The following is a 23828-nucleotide window of genomic DNA, read 5'->3' as shown; positions in this document are numbered from 1 at the left end:
CCTAACCTTAACCATTCGAGGTCAATGCCTAACCTTAACCATTCGAGGTCAATGCCTTTTCACAAGAGTTTCCCCAGTTCGCGGGCTCCCTTATAACCACTACCAAAAATCATGCAGGTAACACTTCTTCTATGGTGCCTTGATGAACCCAAAAAAGTATCCAGAAATCAAAGTCATAATAAGGCATTATCTTGACATAAGTATGAAGCTCCCATGATAACATTGAAACAACAATTTCACAGAGACTAGAGGTAGAAAGAAAAGACAGCCTTATTTAAAAACGTCTTTATTTCATCAACCGGATCCAAGATCGTGTTTTCAGACTTGTTTACATTCAGACAACAAGGTGAGACCACATGCTGAGGACAGGAGAGGAGGCAGGTTCGTGTGCATGGGTGCTCTCTCATACAATCCTCTGTATGTTTGTGTATATGTGTAACTTTTCATACAGTCCTCTCTGTATATGGGCACGAGTATGGGCACTCTCATATGTATGTATGTGTGTGTGTGTTTTCTCTCTCTCTCTCTCTCTCTCTCAGACAGTCTTTTGATCTGTCACCTCTGGAGCTGTTGAGACAGACGGCGAGTCTTCCTGGGTCTCGTCCAATCCCTGGCTGCAGCCTCGGTCACCTGACTGCACGCTGTCTTTCACCGTGATGGCTGTGTTGGAGTAGGACGCATCTATACTTTCATATGGCTCTGATGTCCACTGAGACAGAACAAAGAGAGGAGGCAAGGAGCAGGCACATTAGAGAAGTATTCTTTGTTTATAGCCTTAACTGTACTTACACCATTTTGCATCCCAAGTCAAATTAAAAGCAGCAAAAATATCCCAATTATATTTTCCGTATATCTTTGTTATAATGAGAGGACCACAGTCTGTATGAGGAGGGTGCAGTCTGTGTATTAAGAGGCAGGGACTTTACATGTCTACCTGTTGATTTGTTCCCTACCTGTGTGGCTCTGCTGCTGGACCTGTGCGAGGGCCCCATGGCGATGTTGACGCTGGACGAGGACTGTGTATCGGTGGTGTTACCCCCTTCAGCGGCGGACAGCCCAGAGATAACAAGGCCGCTGGAGAAACTACGCTTCCCGAACAGCAAGCTGAGAGTGGACGAAGACGAGGAGACCTGGGGAGAGACAGTAGTGTACGGTAAACACTAGGATGGGAGCGTAAAACACAAACATGCATACGCACAAACATTTATCAGAGACAGCAGGCTGTCTAAGAATAGCTTGTAGTCAATAATACACTATAATCACATGCTTTGGCCATCAGCTGTGAAATTGTTTCTTGGATGAGTTTTTAAAACTAAGTAGTGATAATCACATCAACTCACCGCACTAACAAAATGCAGTGTAATTCAAGGGTTTTACGGCTAAACATGACACTGCTACAGTATAGTCACTAAATGTCTCAGACAGGCACTACATTTATAGTTATTTAGAAATGCAACCATTTGGCATGTAAGAGGAACTGATTGTAGTCAGGCTTTTAAATAGGCGTTATCAGTCACTATAAGCCCCATAGATGTGGGTCAGTAGGGGCCTACTACACCCACCAGTAGGTTTTATCATCTATTTACATGGTAGATCACTGAAAGAAGGTATAAAAGAAGATGACAGTGACTTCTAGGGACCGTAGTAATTATGACAGGAGCAAAAGTAGGTTCATGTTGGCTCTCAGAAAGTGTGGATGTGTAGAAGTGTAACAAGCGTGTACCTGGCTGGAGCGCTGCTGATGCTGCGCTGCCTGGAGCTGCGAGCTGATCCCACCTGCTCCTGAGAGACGAGGGACCTGAAGAGAGACAAACATCCTTTTATCGCTTTATTCTCCTCACACTAAAGCAAGGATGGATGCTTAACATTATGTGTGTGAATACCTGAGAGAATATAGAGGCTATGGAAGTGTTAAAGGACAGTTGACTGTTGGACAGACGCTGGACAAGCCCGTGGGTGGAACCTGAATCCAGAATAGGCCCTGATTGGCTGCTGACGGGGGGACGCTGACTCTGAGGCTGCACTGACCGACTGCGGTACTCTCTCCTGGCTGCAGAAACACACAAACACACACACACACAGAATTACATACTTTCATAATCTGATATAAAAATAAATAAAACATACTTTGAGGTAAAAAAAGAAAAAAAAAGAAGACACTAACACAATGTTTTTTGATCGTGTACAACTAAATAAATCATGTGTGTAAAGATATTATTATTATGTACTTTTAAAAATAAAATGACATGAAACCAAATTATTTACTTATTAATTTATTAGGTACTGAACTTTTTAAAAGTAGTTTGGTTTATTGTTTGTATTACACGGTAAACTGCCTTAAAAATACCACTTATACTAAAAGAAGCCAAAAAGGAACAGAAACATAAAGGATATATATATATATATATATATATATATATATATATATATATATATATAGAGAGAGAGAGAGAGTAGTAGTAGTAGGTTTATATATCTATCTATATCTATATCTAGATATCTATATTTATATCTATATCTATATATAGTAGTAGTAGTTTTATCTATCTATATATCTATATCTATATCTATATATAGTAGTAGTAGTAGTGTTATCAATCTATCTATATCTATATCTATATATAGATATTTATTTATATATATATATATAGTAGTAGTAGTAGTAGTAGTAGTTTTATCCATCTATCTATATCTATATATATCTATATATATAGATATAAAGATATATTTATATATATCTCTATATCTATATCTGTATGTATCTCTCTCTCTATATATATATATATATAAATATAAACTATATATATATATATATATATATATATATATATAATAGTAGTAGTAGTAGTTTTATGAATCCACTAGCAAACTCTTAAGTTAGGAGACCGGATGGAACCAATCTGTCAAAGTGCTACCCGGAGCATTAGACAAGCAGCACTCAGTGTCACAGTGAAAACGTTCCGGAAGAGTAAAGCACTGCGCTAACAAACAGCGCTGTCCCTCTGACGTCATAGAGATCTGCGGTAAGACTGTGCAGAACTGACACTGACAGAGTCCGGAGAGGAAGCCGGTAAAGATGCTGCTGCTACCGGCTGGGTTACCGTCAGCGGTGACGGGAGTTTATGCACCGGGAACGTTAATCCATCCATTATGTGGTGATAGTTTAACTCTGTTGTGTGCAAGATTGCTTGTTTTCTAATCGATCGTTGGTTTCAGTCTATTTTGCAAATCTGATATTTGTCAAGTAACTGAATAATAAATCTCTGAATATTAGTTAGGTGCGTTTACAGGCTTTTAGCTTACATGAAAAAAGTTGTTTAAAATTACTGCATAATTCAATATGACTTGTTCAAATAAATAAATTAGGGATGTCAATTGATTAAAATATTAAATAGCATGATTGTCGATAGTTAATCGCAATTAATCACACATTTTTATTTGTTCAAAATGTACTTTAAATGGAGATTTGTCAAGTATTTAATACTCTTATCAACATGGGAGTGGGCACATTTGCTTGCTTTTTGCAAATGTGTTTATATATTTATTATTGGAAATCAATTAACACAAAACAATGACAAATATTGTCCAGAAATCCTCTAACGCGTTAACTTTGACAGCCCTAATTAAAACCCAAATGGGTACTGAATTGAGCAAGGGTGCATTTTACTGCTAATGAATTCAGCTTTTCATTTGTAAGAGGAAAGTATGCATCATTTTGACTTTCAAAGTTACGTAGTCTCACTTTAAAGGTAAATAAAAACTATTCAAAAATGAATAAAAACACCCAAAACTATAATATTCCTGTATATATTATAGTGCCTGTTCATATATCTGCATTGTGTAGTGTGTGTGTGTGTGTGTGTGTGTGTGTGTGTATATTTGCCCTTCTTCATATCCAAACCTGGTAGCCCACTCACACTGTGGGAACCAAAAACTGCTCTGCACGAGTTTAACGGTTTATTTTGGAAGTTAGACTTCATTTTAGGATTACGGTTTGAATTATGTTCTCGGTAAGGCTTTAGTAAGGGACTCAGTAAGGATAGTGAGATGCGTTTCTGTGCGTTGCAGCGTACCTGCGTTGTGGTGTCTGTGGCTGTGCGTCGTCCTGGCTCTGTGCTGGTAGAGGCTCAGGCTGTTGGACGTGACGGAGGACGGGCGGTTTTGGCTCAGCGAGGACGAACCACCAGCACCGCAGTCCACATCCTCCATGTTCACACCACTGTTGCAGCTGGTCAGGTTGTCCTTACGCACCCTGCAGTACACACACACACACAGCTGTGATTTATTTATTCATGTCCACATCAGTGCAAGGGACACAAAACGGGCAAAGGGCCATCAAAAATTTAGCTAGCCTCAACTATTCCGGCTGGTTAACACACACACACACACACACACACACAGAAACACGTAAAGAAAGAGGTTGTTACATAACTGTGCCAGTATATGTGACACACACTAGTGTCCTCTTAAATTAGTTAAATGTGTTCTAGCTGGCAAGGCGCGGCCCATCTCCTTGGCTCCTCGGCTACTTACTGAAATTAAGACGACACCTTTAACTCGAGGAAATAGGATTTACAAACTAATCTAATCTGAAAGGAAAACTCAGCCTCTAAGAAGCTTACGAGAGGGCCACACACACACACACACACACACACAAACACACACATTAGCTGACCTGCAGAGGTTAATGCAGAGCCTTACAATAAGCTGTGCTGGAGGTAATGTGTAAAAGAGGGATTGATAAACAAAAGAGAGGATGGATGAAGAGAAGGACGGAGGGAAGAAAGAAAGGAGTCAAAGCTTTTGGCTGCCTTCCCACTCTGCAATCCTCTCTTTCTCTCAAGTGTGCACTCCCGCTGTCTCTGTGCATGTATTTAAAACTACATTAAGCTGGCGGGGAAGTCTCTCCCCAGCACTGAGTCAATATCTGTAAATCCACAGAGAAGCACTCACTCAGCATTAGGCTGCCGTTTGCACCTTATACGGAGTGATTTACACCGAATACAGCTGAATAAGTGAACATTGAAGTTACTATCATCTCATGTGTCATCACGACGTTGTGCTTCTTAAAGTCTGGAGCTGCTCCATGGACAATGAATGGGAGACTGATTTTGTGGACCAACAGAAGCCTAGAAGTCAATGGGTTTTTAGTTAGATGCCTGAAATAAGGTATGTGGTTAACACAAGCTGAAGAGATTTTAAAGTTCTGCTCTACGATATAAAATACATCAATAAATACCCCACTCGTGAATTCTGAAGCTTTTATGTGTCTTGGCGGTTGCTAACAAGTGGCTAAATGAGACTACTAAACGTCATCACGTCGACTCGTCCAGCCTTGTTGTGTATACTTGAGCTGATGCGACCGTGGTGTACTTAGTTTATAGCCTGACGTTATCTTTTTACTTACTCTGGATTGTATTTAAACTTCAAAAATCATAAAAGTGGTGTTCATTAGAGGAGATTATCTTGTTGAACAAAATGTGTAAGTATCATGAACTTGTGTTTGCCACAGAACTTATTTTCTACAATAATCCAAAACCCAACGGAAAAATCCCATTGGCTTTTTGTCGAAGGAATCCAGGGTGATGCTAACTTCCTGGTTGGCCTACAAAAATACAACAAACACTACAAAACACTCTATTCATCGTCGATGGAGCAGTTCCACACTTTATACCCTATGACATCACAAGTTTGAGTTTTAGCACTCTAGTTTTTAGATTTGGGAGAGAGTTGTTCATCTTTACTTATAATTGTTGGACTATCATAGACCATAGAAATAACATGTATGACTTTTGAAAATGGGCACAGTTCCCCTTTAACGCTAATGTTGTGTTTGGGGTCCTGGAGACCCCAGGCCCTCTTTAACAGCTCAAAAAACTCACTTAACGTTGTTTTATCAGCTTAATACTTTATGACTTTGACTAATTTTATGAGAATTGCTTATAAATGTGATTTTGAACTGAACAGCACTCACAAATTGAAACTAACCACTATAGATGGACTTGGACTTGGACTTATATAGCGCTTTTCTAGTCTTCCGACCACTCAAAGCGCTTTACACTACATGTCAGCATTCACCCATTCACACACACATTCATACACTGATGGCAGAGGCTACTAAGGTGCCAACTTTGCCCATCAGAATCTAATCTAAATACTAATTCATACACCGATGGCTATGCCTTCGGGAGCAATTTGGGGTTAAGTGTCTTGCTCAAGGACACATCGACATGTGACCAGGAGCAGCCGGGGATCGAATCACCAACCTTCCGATTGGTGGACAACCTGCTCTACCCTCTGAGCCACAGCCGCCCCCGATGATAGATGCAGCTGATTAGACTGTTGTCAGGCTATTACGTCGCTATAAGCCCTATAGATGTGGGTCATTAGGGGCCTACTACACCCACTAGTAGGTTTTATCATCTATTCACATGGTAGATCACTGAAAGAAGGTATAGAAGAACAGCGACTTTTAGTGACCTCTGGCGACCGTAGTAATTATGACAGGAGCAGAAGCGGAAGTCAGGCGCTGTCATATAGACGGTGTGAAACTCCATTATGTGTAGAGGTCGGGGACGATGGATGGGACACAAAACACAGGGTTTTCACGCAGAACAACAGAGTACACATCGCATGTGAAACCAACAATGTGTAGTTGTCTTTGTCTTCGTAGTTATTTTAACCCAATACACAATGTTTTTCCCTAAACGTAACTGTTTTTTTTGTTGTCTAAACCTAAGGACGTTGTAGTCTTGTTGCCTAAGCCTAAAGAAGCCTTTTTTGTTTGTGTTCAAAACGTGACATTTCATTCAGATTTACATCATGTTAAAACGTGTTGCTTATGAGTTTCACTTTCAATTTTACAACGTAAATGTGTGCTGGAAAATGAAAATCATCTCTCATGAAATTATATTATGTCTACCCGGATACGCCTTAGCTGCACAAGGTGAAGGACATTCAGAGCAACAACACTCAGCTGAAAGTGATTACACATAATGACCTATGAGGTCATTATGTGTAAGAGAAGTACGTTTTTACTGCAAGTGTGCGCTCTAAATAAATTAAACTGAGCAGCTCATCCAGAGTATCTTAGTCAAGAAAAGAACTGCACTCTTGACCGAGGATGTTTTTAAATATGCAGAAATGTTTTATATTCGAAACTGACCGTAACCATTTCGAGCAGAGCCAGGATCTAATGGCGTCCAGGCTTAAAGCCCCTCCTCCGATGCTGCGCAGCGTACGATGTGTTCCGGCATACGATGTTGTTAGTGGTGACACATACCTAGAAGACAATTAAAGAAATATGAAACACATTTTCATTTACGCAAACTTTAAATGTGATCCTAAAATGACACGTACATGGGGTAGCCCAGTGGCTGGTCGCAGGACGAGTTCACCATGTTCCTCAGCGCCTGCTTAGAGTTCTGGATGCTGCCGCGTTCCGGGTTTCTGTTCCGTAAAAACACCAACTCCTGCTGCTGGCCCGCCCACAGACCTCGTACACACTCCTTATTGATCTGCAGAGAGAGAGAGATAGAGATCAGATCATACAAAAATATATATATAATTACGTTTCAAAGGACTATTGAGTAATTAATGTTTTATCATCCTCTATTGGCAAAAAGTAATGGCAGGTGGAGGTAAAATACTGTTTATCCTGGAACCAAATAGAACCATTTTGTCGTCTGCTTTTTCAGCTTCTTCCAGTAGAGCGGATGTTTTAGTTTTAACACCATCCTTCCATCACTGAACAGCTAAAACTTTATGTGGCAGAGGATTAGAAGGAAGTGAGTGCACTTAACAAAGTACTGCAGAGTCAAAAAGCTCGATCAACAGCCGTAGTAAAACCCACACAGATATAAAAAACTTTACTTAAAGGAATAGCTTGACCGTTACCCTTATTTGCTCTCTTGCTGAGAATTAGAAGAGAAGATGCATACAACACTCCTGTTTGTATCTGTGGGATAAATATGAATATATGAAATATCATATGAATATGATATGGTAGCTTAGTGAGAGACGAGAGCGGTATCGATTTTCCCCAAACTCTGACTATTCCTTTAACATCATCCTTTAATGTTTCAACTTTAAGTGCTGAGAGTTAAGCGGAAATTTGAGCACTTAGCAGTGCAGAGTCAAAAGTATTGATGTTGTGGTCATTTTGTGCAACGGGTTGATAAAAACTTTACTTTTAATGTTAAGACATTCAAATTTGCAAGTCTGCACTTTTCAGGAGACGCCCTTCTTCACATTCATTCAGATTCTTCCGGCACTGTTCAGACCTACTATATATAGCCCTTAGATACATTCAGTTAAGATGGGTAGCAATTCACATCAGAAAGCATCTGTTCATATTTGTGCACAGCCATACAGACAGAAACGTGATTGTGATGGTTGTTTGGTAGCAAACCTCTATAGGATGACCTTTTAATCCGTGTCTTAGTTGTTTTAGGAAGCAGGTTTGTCATACTTTCTGCACACTCCAAAGCTGGTTGGCATTTCTCACCATCTCACATTATTCATTCACTTTGCGTGACATTTTCTGACTCTGGAAGATGAAATACTTCTCGCACATACAAATCGCCAACACGCTCTGCCCTTTTTTACCTTGATGACCTTGAAGCTGAGGTGGCGTTTGTAAAGCATGATGATCTTATACTCGTCCGTGCCGTCATCGATCATGTGTCTCAGTGTGAGCAGCGTGTCACGGCTGGATAGCACCGCCTTACGCCAAGCGGGGTCGCTCTCGTGGCAGATGACCAGGCTGCTGCGGTAGTTTGTGATGGCTTCGTACAAGATAGATGCCTCCTCGGTCTCCTCCAGGCAGGTGAAGTGATCCTGAAAGGGCAGGAAAGGCATGATGGAGCACTGTAGAATTTTAAACAGGTAGTTGGAAAATGACCTATACTCCAGGGATGAGAAACGACCGTCGTGTAGATATTAACAAATGTTTGTGTATTTAGTAGAATTAGTGAAAACAGGTTTACAATCCCAGAGATACAGCTATTTAAAAGCACCGTGCACTTTACCTGATGCAGTTTGAGGCTCATTCTGACTGCAGGAGCCACCACCTTCTGCAGGAGGTCAAGATCAGCAAAAACCCACTCGTCTTTAGTGGCGATGCGGAAGTCGCCTTTAAACAGGGTGTTGAAACCGTACAGGAATGATTCCAGACTTTGTGGTGGAAGGCGGAGGGTTATGGGGAAACATAGAGATAAAAAGATAGAGAGAGAGAGAGAGAGAGAGAGAGAGAGAGAGAGAGGAGGGGGGGATTATGAAACGGAAATATTTTTAGAATATAAACCACACAAAGACAAAAAGTCATGAGTGCAGTGACAGAAATCTGTTTGAATTATGTGTGTGGTTAAAGATTTATCTGCTAGTGCCCCCCTCTGGTGTATCGGTCAAACTGCAGGTAAATCTCTGCTACTGATAATATTAGTTATCATTTTTCAGCATATTTGCAATTAGAAAACTTGGACATTTATGTGTAATTTTTGCATTTACCTAAAAAAAATAGACAGAAATATACATTTTATGCTAGATTTCAATTTCAAACAAATTAAATTAAATATGAGTATTGCATTTTCAGTGGTATATTGCTATTTTCCTGAGTTTTTTTTTTTTTTATGTGGCTGGTTTTAAGTTAATTCATATTTTAGCAATCAGTTACTCAAAATATTCAAGTCAGATCGAGTCAAATTTTCTATAAATCACAAATCTGTCTCTGAATGTGTTATAATGTTTGTACATGATGGTCAGGGTTGCTTTTGTTGTCTCCCGAAGAAGAAAATAGTTTTTCATTGAAAGAATGCATGTAAAACATAAAAGTCAAGACACAATGGGACCCCCCTTGCAAGTGCAATCATTCTTAATCCATGGTGAGAGTTCAACACAGGTCATATAAAATCTTCATGCCGAATAACTGACTGTAAAAAATGTCAAGGAGGGTGTAAGTGTCCCCATGATCTTCCCACATGACTCCATTCAGAGAGTGATTAGCCTACAGGGAATTCATTCATCTTTTTCGTGTTGCTCTTTGGTTAAAACGAGGTTTACCTGTTGGACATGTTGTGTGACGCTGTGCCGAGGGATCTCCTCCCCAGGACGGAGAGAGCGTAAGACAGAGTCACCAAAGGAGAGTCTTCGTCACTGTCCACAGGCTGGACACAAACACAAAGACATGCAGGGCAAACATGAAGATTCTCGGACAAAGATACAAAAAAAAAATAAGTACAGATTCTGCTATGTTTAAATTTCACTTTTCTGTGGTTCCATCTCCTAAAATCTGAATATTTGCTGTTTTTTTATATGAAATATAGGGCTACTACAACCCCATATCTCATTTAGAAGTGTAGTTGCATGTTGTTTCCAGAGGGAACGCAATATACTGTTTGCGCAGCATAAAGTGGTAGAGAGCACTATGTGCAGTTGAAGTCCCGTCCAGTTAACATGCTGCGAACAAACTAGACATTCTTGGTATAAAACGCCGCATTAAAGTCCTAAAATTAAGACTATTTCCATATGGCAACACTAATCTGATGTTCTTTTATCAGAATTCCAGCTGTGAACGTGAGGGAGACAGTTTCTGTCGAGTTATAAGCGGTGTAACTCACCGACTCATAGTCATGTTTAAGGTTGAATAAAAATTTGTATAAAACTTATTTAAAAGGAATATGTTACGGATTAAAAGGTGGTTAAAGATAAATAATTTGTTTATTAATGCTAAAATACTAATTGTTGTTGTGATATATGGTAATTTGTCTAATTGTAAATTAAGTATATCCTTAGTTATTGGTTATTCATTATAAGATATTCTAAATGAAGAAAAGAAGTTAATGTTAGAAACAGACAGAGTACAGAATAACGTTGCACTATTTACAGTATGTAGGTTGTTTTTTTATCTACTAGACAGAATCCGAGCCCAGCCCAGCGAGACTGTGGACGGTCTTGGAAGCGGTTTGGCCTACCCGCCCCAGAAGACGTGTGACGAGCTTGATTCGTTCATTCAGTCATCAGATAAGAATACAAACACTTTTCGCTCTAACCAGGTAGTAATAGTTTTCATAGTAGTACACCCAATACACACACAAGGACAAGGAACTAAACTCTGAATTTAAAGGAGCATTTGTTGAAGGTTTCCACTCAAAGGGGACTTTTTTTCTTTCCTATTTGACACTTAAAAAGCTCTATTTGTATTTCATCCTTTATATACAAAGTGTATGCAATAAATCTGTCAGCTGTTCAACTCAATACCAACTCCTCTCGTGAGTTATTCAAGGCATACCACTCTCTGAACCTAAGTAGATGTTAGTGTCTTGGTAAGAGGAAAAAAAGCTATTTGAATACGTCAACTTGGGCTCTGGGAAATTTTGATGGGCAGTTTTCACTATTATCCGACATTTTAAAGTCTAATCGATGAATTCCTATGGTGAGAAAAAAGCTATACAGTCAGCGGCTCTAACCCATAATGAAGCTTGATAAAACAGTCTTTAAGTGACGTACCGTCTCCATCTTCCCAGCACAGTGCTGGATCCACTCCAGGTAGACATTGCAGAAGCTGGCGCGTGTCACGCCCTGCAGGCAGTGCACGTAGTCCTCATCGATCTTCACACTAAAGACCTGAGGGTCGCGCTCGATGTGGTGCCACTTGGTGTAGGACTGCAGCGCCTCCTGGACGGCGGCATCTTTGAGCCAGGTGGACAGTTTGGGAGAGTGGACCAGGTAGTAGATAATACTCTGAGAGGAGATGGGGAAGAAGAAGAGGGACCAGACAAAAGCAAAATACTAAACACAAGGAAAGCACAAGAGTAAGAAATGATTGTGTAGCGGTTCATCTGGAGTTACTATTGGCAAGCTGCCATTTTTAAGAATGATTAATGCATAAGATACTGGTTTATCAATTTAACAGTTTAACCTTTCGGCAGGCAGATCTTTAAGAGCCCGTTGAGACAAGTGGAATATTCAATTTTCAGTCCGCCACTGGAGAGAAGGTGATTGAATATGTCAAAAGTTAATGCCTTATTAAAGCTGTAGCCTGATAAGTACCTGTTCATTCTTGTGACTCAGTGTGAATCAGTATAATCAAATATCAGCTTAAATACACAGATAAAAGAGATAACAGGATCAAATGCTTGGGTGTTCTGACATGCTCAAAGTCTGAAGAAATGAAAGACACGTAGAGCAATAATAGTGATTCCAGGTTTCTCTGGGCTGAAAATGTGTCCTGGCATGTACATAAAAGAACTAGGTCAGAAAAGAGACATCTTTCCGCCTCCAAATGAGCTAAATTCAGCTGGTTTCTTGATCTATAGGCTATATTAGCACTAATGTGTATACTATTCTGCCACCAACAGCTGCAGCCATTTAAAATACCCAAATAAGCAAACTGTGGAAGGCTAAAATGTAATACTTTGCAAAATATAAATATTGTGTATAAATTAGGGCTGTAAACATTAATGTAATGTTTGTATAAATGTATTATCAGAATAATACCAGAAACCCTCACAGGTACTGCATTTAGCATTAAAAATATGCTCAAATCATAACATGGCAAACTGCAGCCCAACAGGCAACAACAGCTGTCAGTGTGTCAGTGTGCTGACTTGACTATGACTTGCCCCAAACTGCATGTGATTATCATAAAGTGGGCATGTCTGTAAAGAGGAGACTCGTGGGTACCCAGAGAACCCATTTACATTCACATATCTTGAGGTCAGAGGTCAAGGGACCCCTTTGAAAATGGCCATGCAAGTTTTTCCAATGGATTCCTTAATTTTTCTAGTTTTATATGATGCCAGTATCTTCCCTCTAGTTTTAAAACTGCTACAACCTAAAAACCGCAAGATGCGTTAATGTGTTAAAGGAATTAGTGACGTTAAAACAAATTTGCGTTATCGCGTTAACTTTAACATCCCTTCAAATGATAAATATCAATATGTTGCCCAGTTACCTAGTAAAGAGGCAATCATTTTCGCATACTTTTTACTTTTACCACAGTCATATAATTGTACAAGGACTTCTATAGAATGTACATAAACAGATAGACACAAATGAAGCGTACCTTCAGGTAATAGGTGATGAGTAGCTTTCGGAGATCGTACACTTGCAGCATTGTGGCGGCGTTGTTCTCACTGATGCTGTAACCCTCCAGCAGGTACTTGGTGGCCATCACCTCCCAGGCCAGCCAGCGCAGGTTGAAGGCCGCGTTGCACGACAGCATGTGGGGCAAGTGACCCGGCTCGCAGCAGCAGCACGCATCGTCCTCCTCCACGCCCTCTGTGATTGCCTCCACCTCTCGCTGCTGGCAGTATGTACCTGGGATGGAGAGAGAGATGGAGGTAAGACAGTGGGTTAGCTTGTCATTCATTCAGATAGAAGGATGGAGAACAGATGGGAGGTATGAAGGAGGTAGGGATGGTCAAACTGCACCTCTGAACTCCAGACCCCTCAGCTGGAAAGTGACCAACCCGTTGCCGATCTCGATGAGGTGGACCAGGGCATTGAGGTAGTCAGAAGCCAGAATGAAACAGTCTCCAGCGCTGTAGTTGCCCCATCGGCCCAGCATAAGGTCGCCACAGAGTGAGTGCTGCAGCGAGCGAGTCAGGTACTCGTAAAAGATGGAGTTTAGGTTGCTATCATCACACCCTGCGAGAGAAGGGCAGTTAGATGGATGGATGGGCGTCAAGAAAGGACGGTGCAAAAAAGTCTGTCTGCTTCCTTCCCTTTCTGATTCTAAACTACAAGAAGTATCTTCTTCACAATACTGACACAGTGAAGATATCAAACAAACAGAATTTATTCACAGGAAATAAAAAAAAAAGATGCAGCTTTAAACTGATGTAAGTGCAGTCAGAGAGAACTCACCTGTCTCTTTATCCACTTGGGATACCAGTCTGCTGTTTGAGTTGTCAATACGCTTTGTGCTGCAAGAGAGACAAAAAAACTATATTGACTGATAGAGCCCAAAAATAAGTCAAAATGATATAATTTATGCTACAGTGACAAAGTGTTCCCAAGTGTTTATCATGTAAAACAGGATGCATACATAGTCTGTATATAAGAGGTGGATGTAGTCACAGTGAAGTCACCCACTGGTTTGTGGACTGCCGTTTTGAAGCCTTGAGTTCGGCATTTTGGCCGTCGCCATTTAGTTTTTTGCAACCAGAAGTGACCAGAAATTAAGTACAACCGAATGCTGAATAAGACATTTTTAGCCGACCAAAAAGGTTATAATTAACTTTGATGAACTGAAAACACACTTAAAGTTTCAGGTTAACTTTGTAAATAAGAAAACACAGACAATGACATGGTGGCGACCTGTCAATCACGAGGTAGCCACGCCCTAAAGCATCCCCTGCTTTATCGTCTATTTGACTCTAAGTGGAACCATAATTTACTAAATGAACATCATGCTGCATTGAAGAAGACTAGAAACTAGCGATTGAGACCATGAACTCATGTTTATAATGTTTACTGAGGTAATAAATCAAATGAGAAGTAGGGGCATTTTCTCATAGACTTCTATGCAATCAGACTTCTTTTTGCAACGAGAGAGGTCGCCCCCTGCTGGGTATTAGAAAGAATGCAAGTTTAAGGCATTTCCACATTGTCTTCACTTCTCAGTCCCAAATCAAAACCTAATTTAATATGACACCACCAAAACAGGTGGAAAACAGCTGATGTCCTTCGTGGACAGTATTACCATTGTAAAACTTCTCAGAAAGAGAGCTCAAGAATTAAGAATTAGTCCTCTTGAAGATCTAAATCCTCCACAACCGTCAGGCAAACTAAAGACTAAACTATCTCAGATGTTGTCCATGTGTTATTCTTTTGTTGTCATGTTGTCTTGGTGTTTGGCTGAGGTTGACAAACCTGCACAACTATACTGCCTAAAACAGCAACATCTGACTCCAGCAGAAATGATGATGTCAGTGATTTTAATGTCACGAGTTTCAGACAACGACGGCGTCTAAATATAAGGCTGCTTCATGGCAAATCACTGAAGTTTGCACAACAAAGCTGCGGGAGTATTTTTGGAGTGCTCTCAGTGAGCTGAAGTACAGACGGTCTCTCACATCAATAAGTAAAAGGGAACAGAGGGGTCATGTTGTGTAAGTGTGAGCGAGCGAGCGAGGAGGAGGGTGTCTATCCTTCTAGTTCAGAAGGATGGGACTGATTTCTCCTTCACTAAATAAAAATGTTAATGTTAAATTTCATTAATTTTATGAAAGAGGTCATTAGCCAATTTCTCAATGCTTTGGTAACACTTTATAATAATCATCATTTATAAATGGTAAATTAATAGTTAATTAAACTTAGTTCATAGTTATTTTACTGTTAACAAACAAGGAAATTGTAATTAATAATGTTTACTTATTATTAGCAATGCTATAAGTTATGTTATTTTAACAGTTTATTGTTGCACATATAACATTTAATATACTATGTATATAAGAATTTGTTAATGATAACAAAATTATTTGTAAACGTTTAAGAAATTGTTTGTAAAACATCTATAAACATCACATAGACAGATATTTGTAACACTTTGTTAAAGGTTAATAATTGGTTTGTAAACAATCTATAAACATTATTTGGATGGATATTATAAAGTTGCAACTGATGATTATAATACCTTGTTAAATGGTTAATAAATACTTTGTAAAGCATCCATAAACAATATTTAGATTGTCAATACTTCGTCAATGGTTAATAATTGGTTTCTGGTCCATCCATCTGTGTAATGTTTATAGATGTTTTACAAATTATTTCTTAAAGGTTTACAAATTTGGTAATCGCTAACAAATAATTAATATAGTATATAAAAAAAGGTTATAATGTGTGCAACAATAAACTGTTAATAAATAGTTTACTAATGTAATCAGAATGTGATTGTTATCGTCTCTTATCGGCTTTGATACAGTATAGAATTTATAAACTAATTGTTTTAATATTACACAAACTACTGATAAAATAACAGAAATTATAGCATTACTAATAATTAGTAAATATTATTATTTATTATTTCATTGTTTGTTAACAGTAAAATAACTATTAACAACGTTTAATTAAATATTAATTTACCATTTATAAATGATGGTTATTATAAAGTGTTACTGATACTTTCCCTACCGTGTCTGTGGCTCTCAGTGCCAAGCCCGTTCATTTCAATAGAAGCTGTAAATCTTTAAAAACCGGTCACAAATATATGCTATTATTTTTTTATAAAAGGCTCAGTAAGTTGCTGAAACAGCTGGGCACTGTAGTTTTTTGAAAACGTTACTCAAACAGGATGAAATAGTATGTTTGTTTGGGACTATTTTCAGCCGCGGATTAATACACATTGGTACGCTTGTGAGTATTTACAGCAGCAGGACGGTGTATGTGGGATTGACTCAAAATAAACTACGGTGTGTGTGTTCATAGTAATGAAGGAACATGTCACGCAGTGCAACAGTGTGGCTCATTCATGTTTTTAATAGTTTTTGGACAACAATGGAGGTCTACGGCACAGAGGAATAAGCTACTAACTCGTTGCATTGTTGGTTTTAGTCTTTTCATGGGATTTGTTGACAATTCGGCCAAATCTTTAACTTGCAGCTTTTCAAGATTTCCTCAGTCTAGACTCACAATGTGAACAAATAACTTTCACACCCCTCAAGGCTGTTTGGAAGGGCCTTACTTACTTGTAGTTTCGCTCCCAGAACTTGATTGGCCGCGGATAGGAGGAGATGAAGATGGCACTCCCCAGGAAGGGAGCCAGCGGGGTGTAGAAGATGGTGGTGAGCAGAGTCTGGAGCAGCAGCATGGCTGAGTCTGGACACACACCAGTAAAGGAAAGAAAAGTTGGTACTTATGAACTCAGACACACGTGCATACAGGTCTTAGAGAAAGGATACGAGGCACAGCAAACGGCTGAGCGAAGGCATGGAAAGCGCTGCCCCAGGCGATCTGCCAGGGAGCGATGTAAACCAGGATGAAATGGAGCTTCAGCAACAGCTCACGCATCTGGACAGAAAACAGAAACAACACACAGTCAGTCCCCAATAAACAGACCTCAACACAAGTTATTCAACTCAAACAACCTTTGTCACATAGTGAAATAAAGTGATATCTATTACATTCCTCCACAACACTATAAAGGTTGATGAGCCCTCTGAGCTCAAATGCTGGCAGATAGAATGAATCTCTTCCACTGGAAATGTCATATTTCATGTTTTCCTACAATAACATTTCAGTCAAGATCTTTGGAAAAAAAATGCTTTCAACAGCTGGTTGTGCTAAGTCAACATAAACACCCCCTCCCAAAAAAAACATTCAAAGTTAAAAGTAAATATGTTTCTGTTGCTCCCAATGAACAGTTTTCATTACTTATCGTTTTTAAAGGGGACATATCATGCTCATTTTCAGATTCATACTTGTATTTGGGGTTTCTACTTGAACATGTTTACATGCTTTAATGTTCAAAAAACACATTATTTTTCTCCAACTGAATCTACCTGTATTCACCCTCTGTCTGAAACGCTCCGTTTTAGCACCTGTCTCTTTAAGACCCCCTCCTGAAAAAGCCCAGTCTGCTCTGATTGGCTTGCGAGAAAAATATGGTGCACCTCTGCAAAAGCAGTTCTAGGTAGTTGCAAGTGACAGGAAGGGGAGCCAAATCTGAATGACTTGTTGAATCATGTTTTCTTATCTTCCGTCTATTCTTACTTCACAGTTTGTGGGTTGGTAGGCACTCCAGATACCCAAATATATGTGCACAAACACTGAAAAAGAGAGTTTTTCATGATATGCCCCCTTGAAAGGAGTCCTCCTCAGTGATTTGGTATCGCACTTCTATAAAGTTGAGGTACACAACAGAGACAGTATAAAAAATTACGATCAAAATTGAAGTCGCAGACCGAGACATCCTGATTTTTAGTCTGTAATATGGGTCAAACTGCCAAAATGCTGGATCCTACAATTCCCATAATGCAACTGGATAGCGTCTTTTTGTTAGACCCTCCATGACTGGTAAACGCCCACGTCTTTCAAACTCCAAACCTTTAGTCTGTAACTCAGACTTTCTGTTAAACATGTACAGTCTCGTGCCTGAGCAGAGGTAACCTCGATGACATCACAGACAACATCAGGGTTATTTTCCCAGACTTGACAAAGTGGACACCACGCAACTGTTTTCAGAGGTTGAGCAGGACTATCCATGATGAGTAAACTGACCTCTGTTTGTAAGAGTCCCTTTAAGTGTAATTGTAAAACTAATTCCAAAGGTCAGGGATAAATCTACATGCCAAAACTTAAGTAGAAGTAAAGATTTGTGGTAACCATCATGACTAAGGCCCGGGCCACACTTGGAACATCAGCAGCGCATGGTAGCTGCGGAACCAGTTTTTTTTTTTATTTCGGCGCCCATGTTAACAGGTTAGAGCAGCCACACAGTCCGCGTGAGCAGCGTGGCTCAGGTGCGTGTCAGTTGCGTCTCTTTTAGAGATTCGAGGTCTCGCCTATTTTTACCGCGTATCTGCGCACGATTCACGGCAAAAGTAGACAGTGAAAATGTTCTTTTGACTGTATATTAACATCATACCAGCAACATTACTACAGTTTCAATGTCTACATCTGTAGAATGTCACAGACATGAAAAAAATAAATTAAAGATTTATTTTAACTCAACACCGTTTCAAAATAAAAGCCCTCTAGCATTTATTCTGTGGACAGAATCCTTAATTTGTGAACACAAGGCTTTATTCTGAAATATTTGCAGGACAGTGTTGCTGCAGTGACTTGCAGGGCTCCATAAATTAAAGTATCGGGTTTTAATTGTGGATTATTATGAAAGGCAAACTCAATGTAGAAAGAAAGGACTGGCAGCAGCAGCGCTGCAGCAGAAACGCTGCCGATGTGGACACCACACATATGGGACACGCAGCAGATCAGCGAGGCAGCCCCGCGCTGCTGACGTGCCCAGTCCGGCCCGGGCGTAACACAAGTAACACAGTCATGTGACATCTGTCTGCCTGTTTGTGTTTGAGTGTTGCCAGGTCTGCCCTCATGTTTTTTTTTTATTTCTCTGTGAGTTTGTTTCTATTTCTGAGTATCTGTTGTTTTCTGTATCCATTTATCATTCTGTGTGTGTGTGAGAGATAACTGTGTATCTTTATGTGTATCTTCAAACCCTGCTTTCTCACCTTGTGGAAAACAATAGACATGATGAAGAAGTCCAGCAGGAAGCTCTCCGAGGCATGCGGACAGTCGAAGTGGAAAAAGACGAGGGTGAAGAGCAGGGTGAGGAACTGGAAACTGGGGTCGCAGAAGGATGTACGCAGGAGTTTCAGGCCTGCGACTGTCGTCAGGAGAACATCACAGCTGGAGACGGCACAAAAAAGAGTTCAGACAACAGATACAACAGGTGGTTTATAACAAACACACACACACACACTCTTGTGTTTGTGGCTATATGTGTCCACTCACTGGATTCCCAGCTTCTTGCGGTGACTGAGGGCGAAGCCATCATTGGTCAGCGCGCTCAGCACGATGGCGGGGTACACCACGTACTTCTCAAAGCACAGGAGGCCCACGTACAGTCGCTCAAACCACATCAGCACGGCATCCTCTGTAACACAAACAAGAATAATGAAATAACACAAGCAGATCAGAATCATAACTTCCTGGAGTAGAGAGAGACTTAGTTCAGGGTTTCTACGAGCATGTTGTTTTTTGTCATTTAATCGCTGTTCAGTAAGGGAAGTCACACTGATAACTGAGAACGGCTGCGGATGTTGTGACGCAGGTCTACCGTGGTGAAACTGCAGGCTGCTTCACCCGCGGTGTGAGAAATACCACAGGTCCTTCTGCTGCTGGAACACTTTACATCAATATATAATAAAGGACTATCTGATCTAACGTGGACAACCAGTTAAAAATATTACTTCATTACCAAGGTTGGAACTGAAATAAAAAAAGGAGCCTGTAGGCTACCAGTTACAAAAGTTTATATGATAAATAATGACCAGTCCAGTGTATCCTATGCTAAAGGAGATAATAAAGGAAGCACTGAAGCACCTTTCATTAGCATTTAGAGAATTCGAACAGCTCTTTAATGACTGCTACTTAGATACTTCCGGGTCATTTCACTCCGTTAGGAACCTTCCTAAGCAAAAACAAAATTTAGACCGCAGCCTTAGTTTGTTTGTGTCTTAACAGATTATCTCAATAACTACTGAAAACGTTTCAGTGAGATTTAAACATTTTAATTTATGCAAAATGTGATGCCATTTCATCAGTTGGTGGTCAAATAATACATTTAGTGTAAAGTGCATGGCCTTGACCTTTGTGTGTGCCCTCTGGTTGTTTTCTGAACGTTCCAGGTAATTACATACTGAGAGGGCGAGTCCATTGTTTTGTTTTGTTTTCTAGGTTCTTATATCATTCTGTAGCTTCCCAGTGCTCTTCCATAGGTATTCAAATCCGAACATTCAACTTTTGGTTGATGTATGTATATTTTAGCATTAAAATGCTATTTTCCCAAGCATTTCTAAAAACTTTTTCCCAGGTGACCTGACGTAGGTTTCTGAATGATGACGCTGCTACATGTACAGTATATATACATCCTTATAGTCAGTGTATTAACGTCACATACAGTAACTTAGTTGGCGGTCCACATGCTCCCAGTTTGGAATGCTGTGGACAACACATTAGTTCGGATCCGAAAGTCACACAATAACACAAACAAACTAACCGATCGATGCAGCGTTAGACCAGCAACTCCTGTGTTCTGCGACGTAAAATTACTGTTTTTGTGAATGGAGTCTGGTGGTTTTTGAAGAGAGCGATATAACAGACAACTCTGGACTACAGTATATACAGTAGGCATGCTGACCTCTGGGTTCAAACTGGTGGTACTCCTTGGTCTTGAGGACCGGATGAGAGATCCACAACCAAGGGTGATGCTTCCTCAGCTGGGGGATCAGGTAGTGGGTTACAAACCCCACCGTCCCTGCCAGAGCGTACAGCACGATGGTCACAAAGGGCTGGATACAAGTTAACGAAAGAAACGTGATGAAAATGAATAAAACACTTGAGTTAGCATTCAAACTGCGACAGAGATCAAAAGTAAAAGACAGAAATAATCAGCGGGATAGAGAGAGGGATCAATCGAGGATCTCACCTTGAGAGACAGAAACACAGTACTTGCAGTGAGGGCGAAGGTTAGGATGTAAGCAACAGAGCACACGACTACATCCGACAGCAGAATCTCCTTCTGCAGAGCGAAAGACGGAGAGAGAGCTGCAATCATTAATAATCCGCACTGAATGAAAACGCATTTGTTTATCACACTAATTTAGGTGTGAGATTATTTCTGTCTAATCGTTCTGAGCCTTCAATTTTTGGAGATCAAAGATGCAGCAGCTGGAGAGGACTTAAGAGCTTCACAATCCACATTAATAGTGTAAAAGGCGGCGGGAGGCTTGTTTTCTCTGATGCATAATTCCCTGTAATCACACCCAATGATCGACAGCTAACACTGTGTTATTATCTCAGTTACAACACTCTGCCCTCTCATACACAGTTTGTATGAATTCCACAACACAGGTGCATAGTTTTAATGAGTTTTGATTTTCTGATGATGAGAATTGTGAACTGACATGAGCTAAATATGAATCTGGGCTGCTGCAATTCAGAACAATAAAAACTGTTCAATTAAAGCTGCAGTCGGTAACTTTGAGGAAAAATTATAAAAAGGTTATCTTTATAGAACAGTCGCTATATCCTGAGAGTAGTGCATGAGACAGATGATCTTTGGAAAAAAAAACATAAGCTAGTGTAAACTTAGCTTAATGGCATTTGCAAGACTTCACCGTGAGGAAAACAACCAATCAGAGCCGAGCAATCTCTGAAGCAGCTGTCAATCACTGCTCATATAACTCACGAACACAGATCAATCTGTCAGACTAGGCAGCGCTGATCAAATATGAATTAAGATTCTGTTACTGTAATGCCAATTTCTCTCCTCAAATGTTTTCAGAAACATATTTTCGTGTACTATTTAGCTGTAAAATGAGAGTTTGCTCCAGCTGGTGGGCAGTGCTTGGTTTTGGCTCGACTGCTTTCAACGTGGTGGCCGGGTCACAAACAGCACTGCCTAGTTTGACAGTTTGACAGAGTTCGCAAGTTTTGCGATCAGTGATTGCCAGCTCGGCTCTGATTGGTTGTTTTCCTTTGAGCGATGTGAAATCTATACCAAATACCATTAGGAGCACTAGGAGGAGGCAGAGGAACATGTTTTTTTCACAGTTTAATTATCTCATGCATTACTGTCAGGATATAGTGACCGTTTAATAAAAATAACCTTTTATCATATTTGATCAAAGTTACCAATTGCAGCTTTAATGATCAGAGGAGTAAAAACAACACTGGAAAAGTGTCTTTATGCATTCACATCAGTGGCTGATAATAACCTGAACCATCACTCATCTTCCACTAACAACATTATTGATGAAACAAAACTACATTAGATCCGTTGATTTCTACATAATCATGTTTAGTTACCATGGAGTTCTGCAGTTTCTCTGGCAGTGGGTCTTTACTCTCCGTGTCTTCCTCCTCCTCCTCCTCACTCTCCACTAAAGTAGGCATTACCTTTGACTTGACCAGAGACCTGTAAATAAACATGTCACATGTGTAGGATGAGACATTACGAGATGATATTATTTGTTGAGTAACATAAACAGATTTCTTTTTGTCACAAACCTTAACCTGTTAAGCTCTAGCCCTATCCCATGGAGAAAACAAATGCGAAAAAAATAACATACCCAAAATGAATCAGGAATAGCTCCTCAACCATAAGGCTTATATCAATATATCTGATCTCCTTTGAAAGGTGAGAAGCCAAAGAATATGAATACATTGTAAGTAAACTAAGCTCTATTATCATTTCAGAGAAAATGGAGATGCAATAAAGGTAAAAGTCAGATTTATAGCCTCACCTAGTATAAAATCTTAAGGGTACAGTGTGTAGGATTTGGCGGCAACTAATATTGTGGTAATAAAGTTGGACCAGTGCATCCCTAGGTCACGGCTACGGTTAGCAGAAGGCAACATTTTCTCTCCATCTCTGAAACGCTTTGCCGATATTGTCAGACTCTTTTTGATAAATCTGTCTTAATTTTTTTTGTGTTGTTTTGCAGTGAAGCCATCTGTTGTTAATGCTCAAACAGGAACTTTTCATGCAGGATGTTCTGCCGTTGAATCAGGCTTTCACCATCTGAAGGGACGTACACATGCATCTACATTTGTAGAACAACCAATAGGAACGCTCGCTCTCTCTCTCTCTCTCTGAAATGACCTGTGATTGGCCAAAGTCTCCCGTCACGGGCTAGATTTTCTAAATCCTGAAAACAGAGCCATGAGGAGATGCAGAAGTCTAGTTTTCTCTCAGACGACTTGAATTACAATATGCTGAAAGTTTTGCCCAATGACGCCAAAAATATACTGCCTACCCCAGCTTTCACACACCGATACTCACATTAGTACGGAGGGGTCGCTGCTCTGTCGGCTGAGGTGGTAGGAGAAGACCACCAAAAGGCCACAGAAACCAGAGAACAGAGCTGGGGTGTGCTGCTCATCCCACGGCTCCTGTAACCACACACACACACACACACACACACACACACACACACACACACACACACACCGGTGTGAATCATACCATCATGTACCTTTAAAGCCAGAATCTGCTGCTTTTAGATCTTCACACTTTAAAAGCTTCTTCCCTGCAGTTGCAACCTTCTAGTCACTTTTGAAGGATGACTAGCAACACTTTGTATTTT

At 40.1% G+C, this 23828-nt stretch overlaps 1 protein-coding gene across 1 annotated transcript in view; it reads right to left on the bottom strand.

The window, feature by feature from the left end:
- Nucleotides 1–496: 496 nt before the first annotated feature.
- pcnx2 (pecanex 2) overlaps nt 497–23828 on the bottom strand; it is a 43589-nt gene continuing 20257 nt past the window's right edge. Inside the window, exons 19-40 of the mRNA XM_074646159.1 lie at nt 23525–23634; nt 22549–22657; nt 21167–21259; nt 20879–21029; nt 19471–19612; nt 19188–19365; nt 16902–17010; nt 16689–16818; nt 13867–13925; nt 13432–13647; nt 13064–13317; nt 11506–11739; nt 10060–10163; nt 9030–9174; nt 8608–8838; nt 7360–7517; nt 7166–7282; nt 4074–4252; nt 1884–2050; nt 1724–1798; nt 954–1130; nt 497–709 (exon numbers count right to left, since the gene is read on the bottom strand). Coding sequence (XP_074502260.1) covers nt 536–709; nt 954–1130; nt 1724–1798; nt 1884–2050; nt 4074–4252; nt 7166–7282; nt 7360–7517; nt 8608–8838; nt 9030–9174; nt 10060–10163; nt 11506–11739; nt 13064–13317; nt 13432–13647; nt 13867–13925; nt 16689–16818; nt 16902–17010; nt 19188–19365; nt 19471–19612; nt 20879–21029; nt 21167–21259; nt 22549–22657; nt 23525–23634 — 3312 coding nt within the window. The 3' untranslated portion in view covers nt 497–535. The remainder of the gene's footprint in view (nt 710–953; nt 1131–1723; nt 1799–1883; nt 2051–4073; nt 4253–7165; nt 7283–7359; nt 7518–8607; nt 8839–9029; nt 9175–10059; nt 10164–11505; nt 11740–13063; nt 13318–13431; nt 13648–13866; nt 13926–16688; nt 16819–16901; nt 17011–19187; nt 19366–19470; nt 19613–20878; nt 21030–21166; nt 21260–22548; nt 22658–23524; nt 23635–23828) is intronic.

Source organism: Sebastes fasciatus, chromosome 9, assembly GCF_043250625.1.
Source record: "Sebastes fasciatus isolate fSebFas1 chromosome 9, fSebFas1.pri, whole genome shotgun sequence".
Classification (NCBI taxonomy): Eukaryota; Metazoa; Chordata; class Actinopteri; order Perciformes; family Sebastidae; genus Sebastes; species Sebastes fasciatus.
This window is presented reverse-complemented; position numbering and strand designations above follow the sequence as displayed.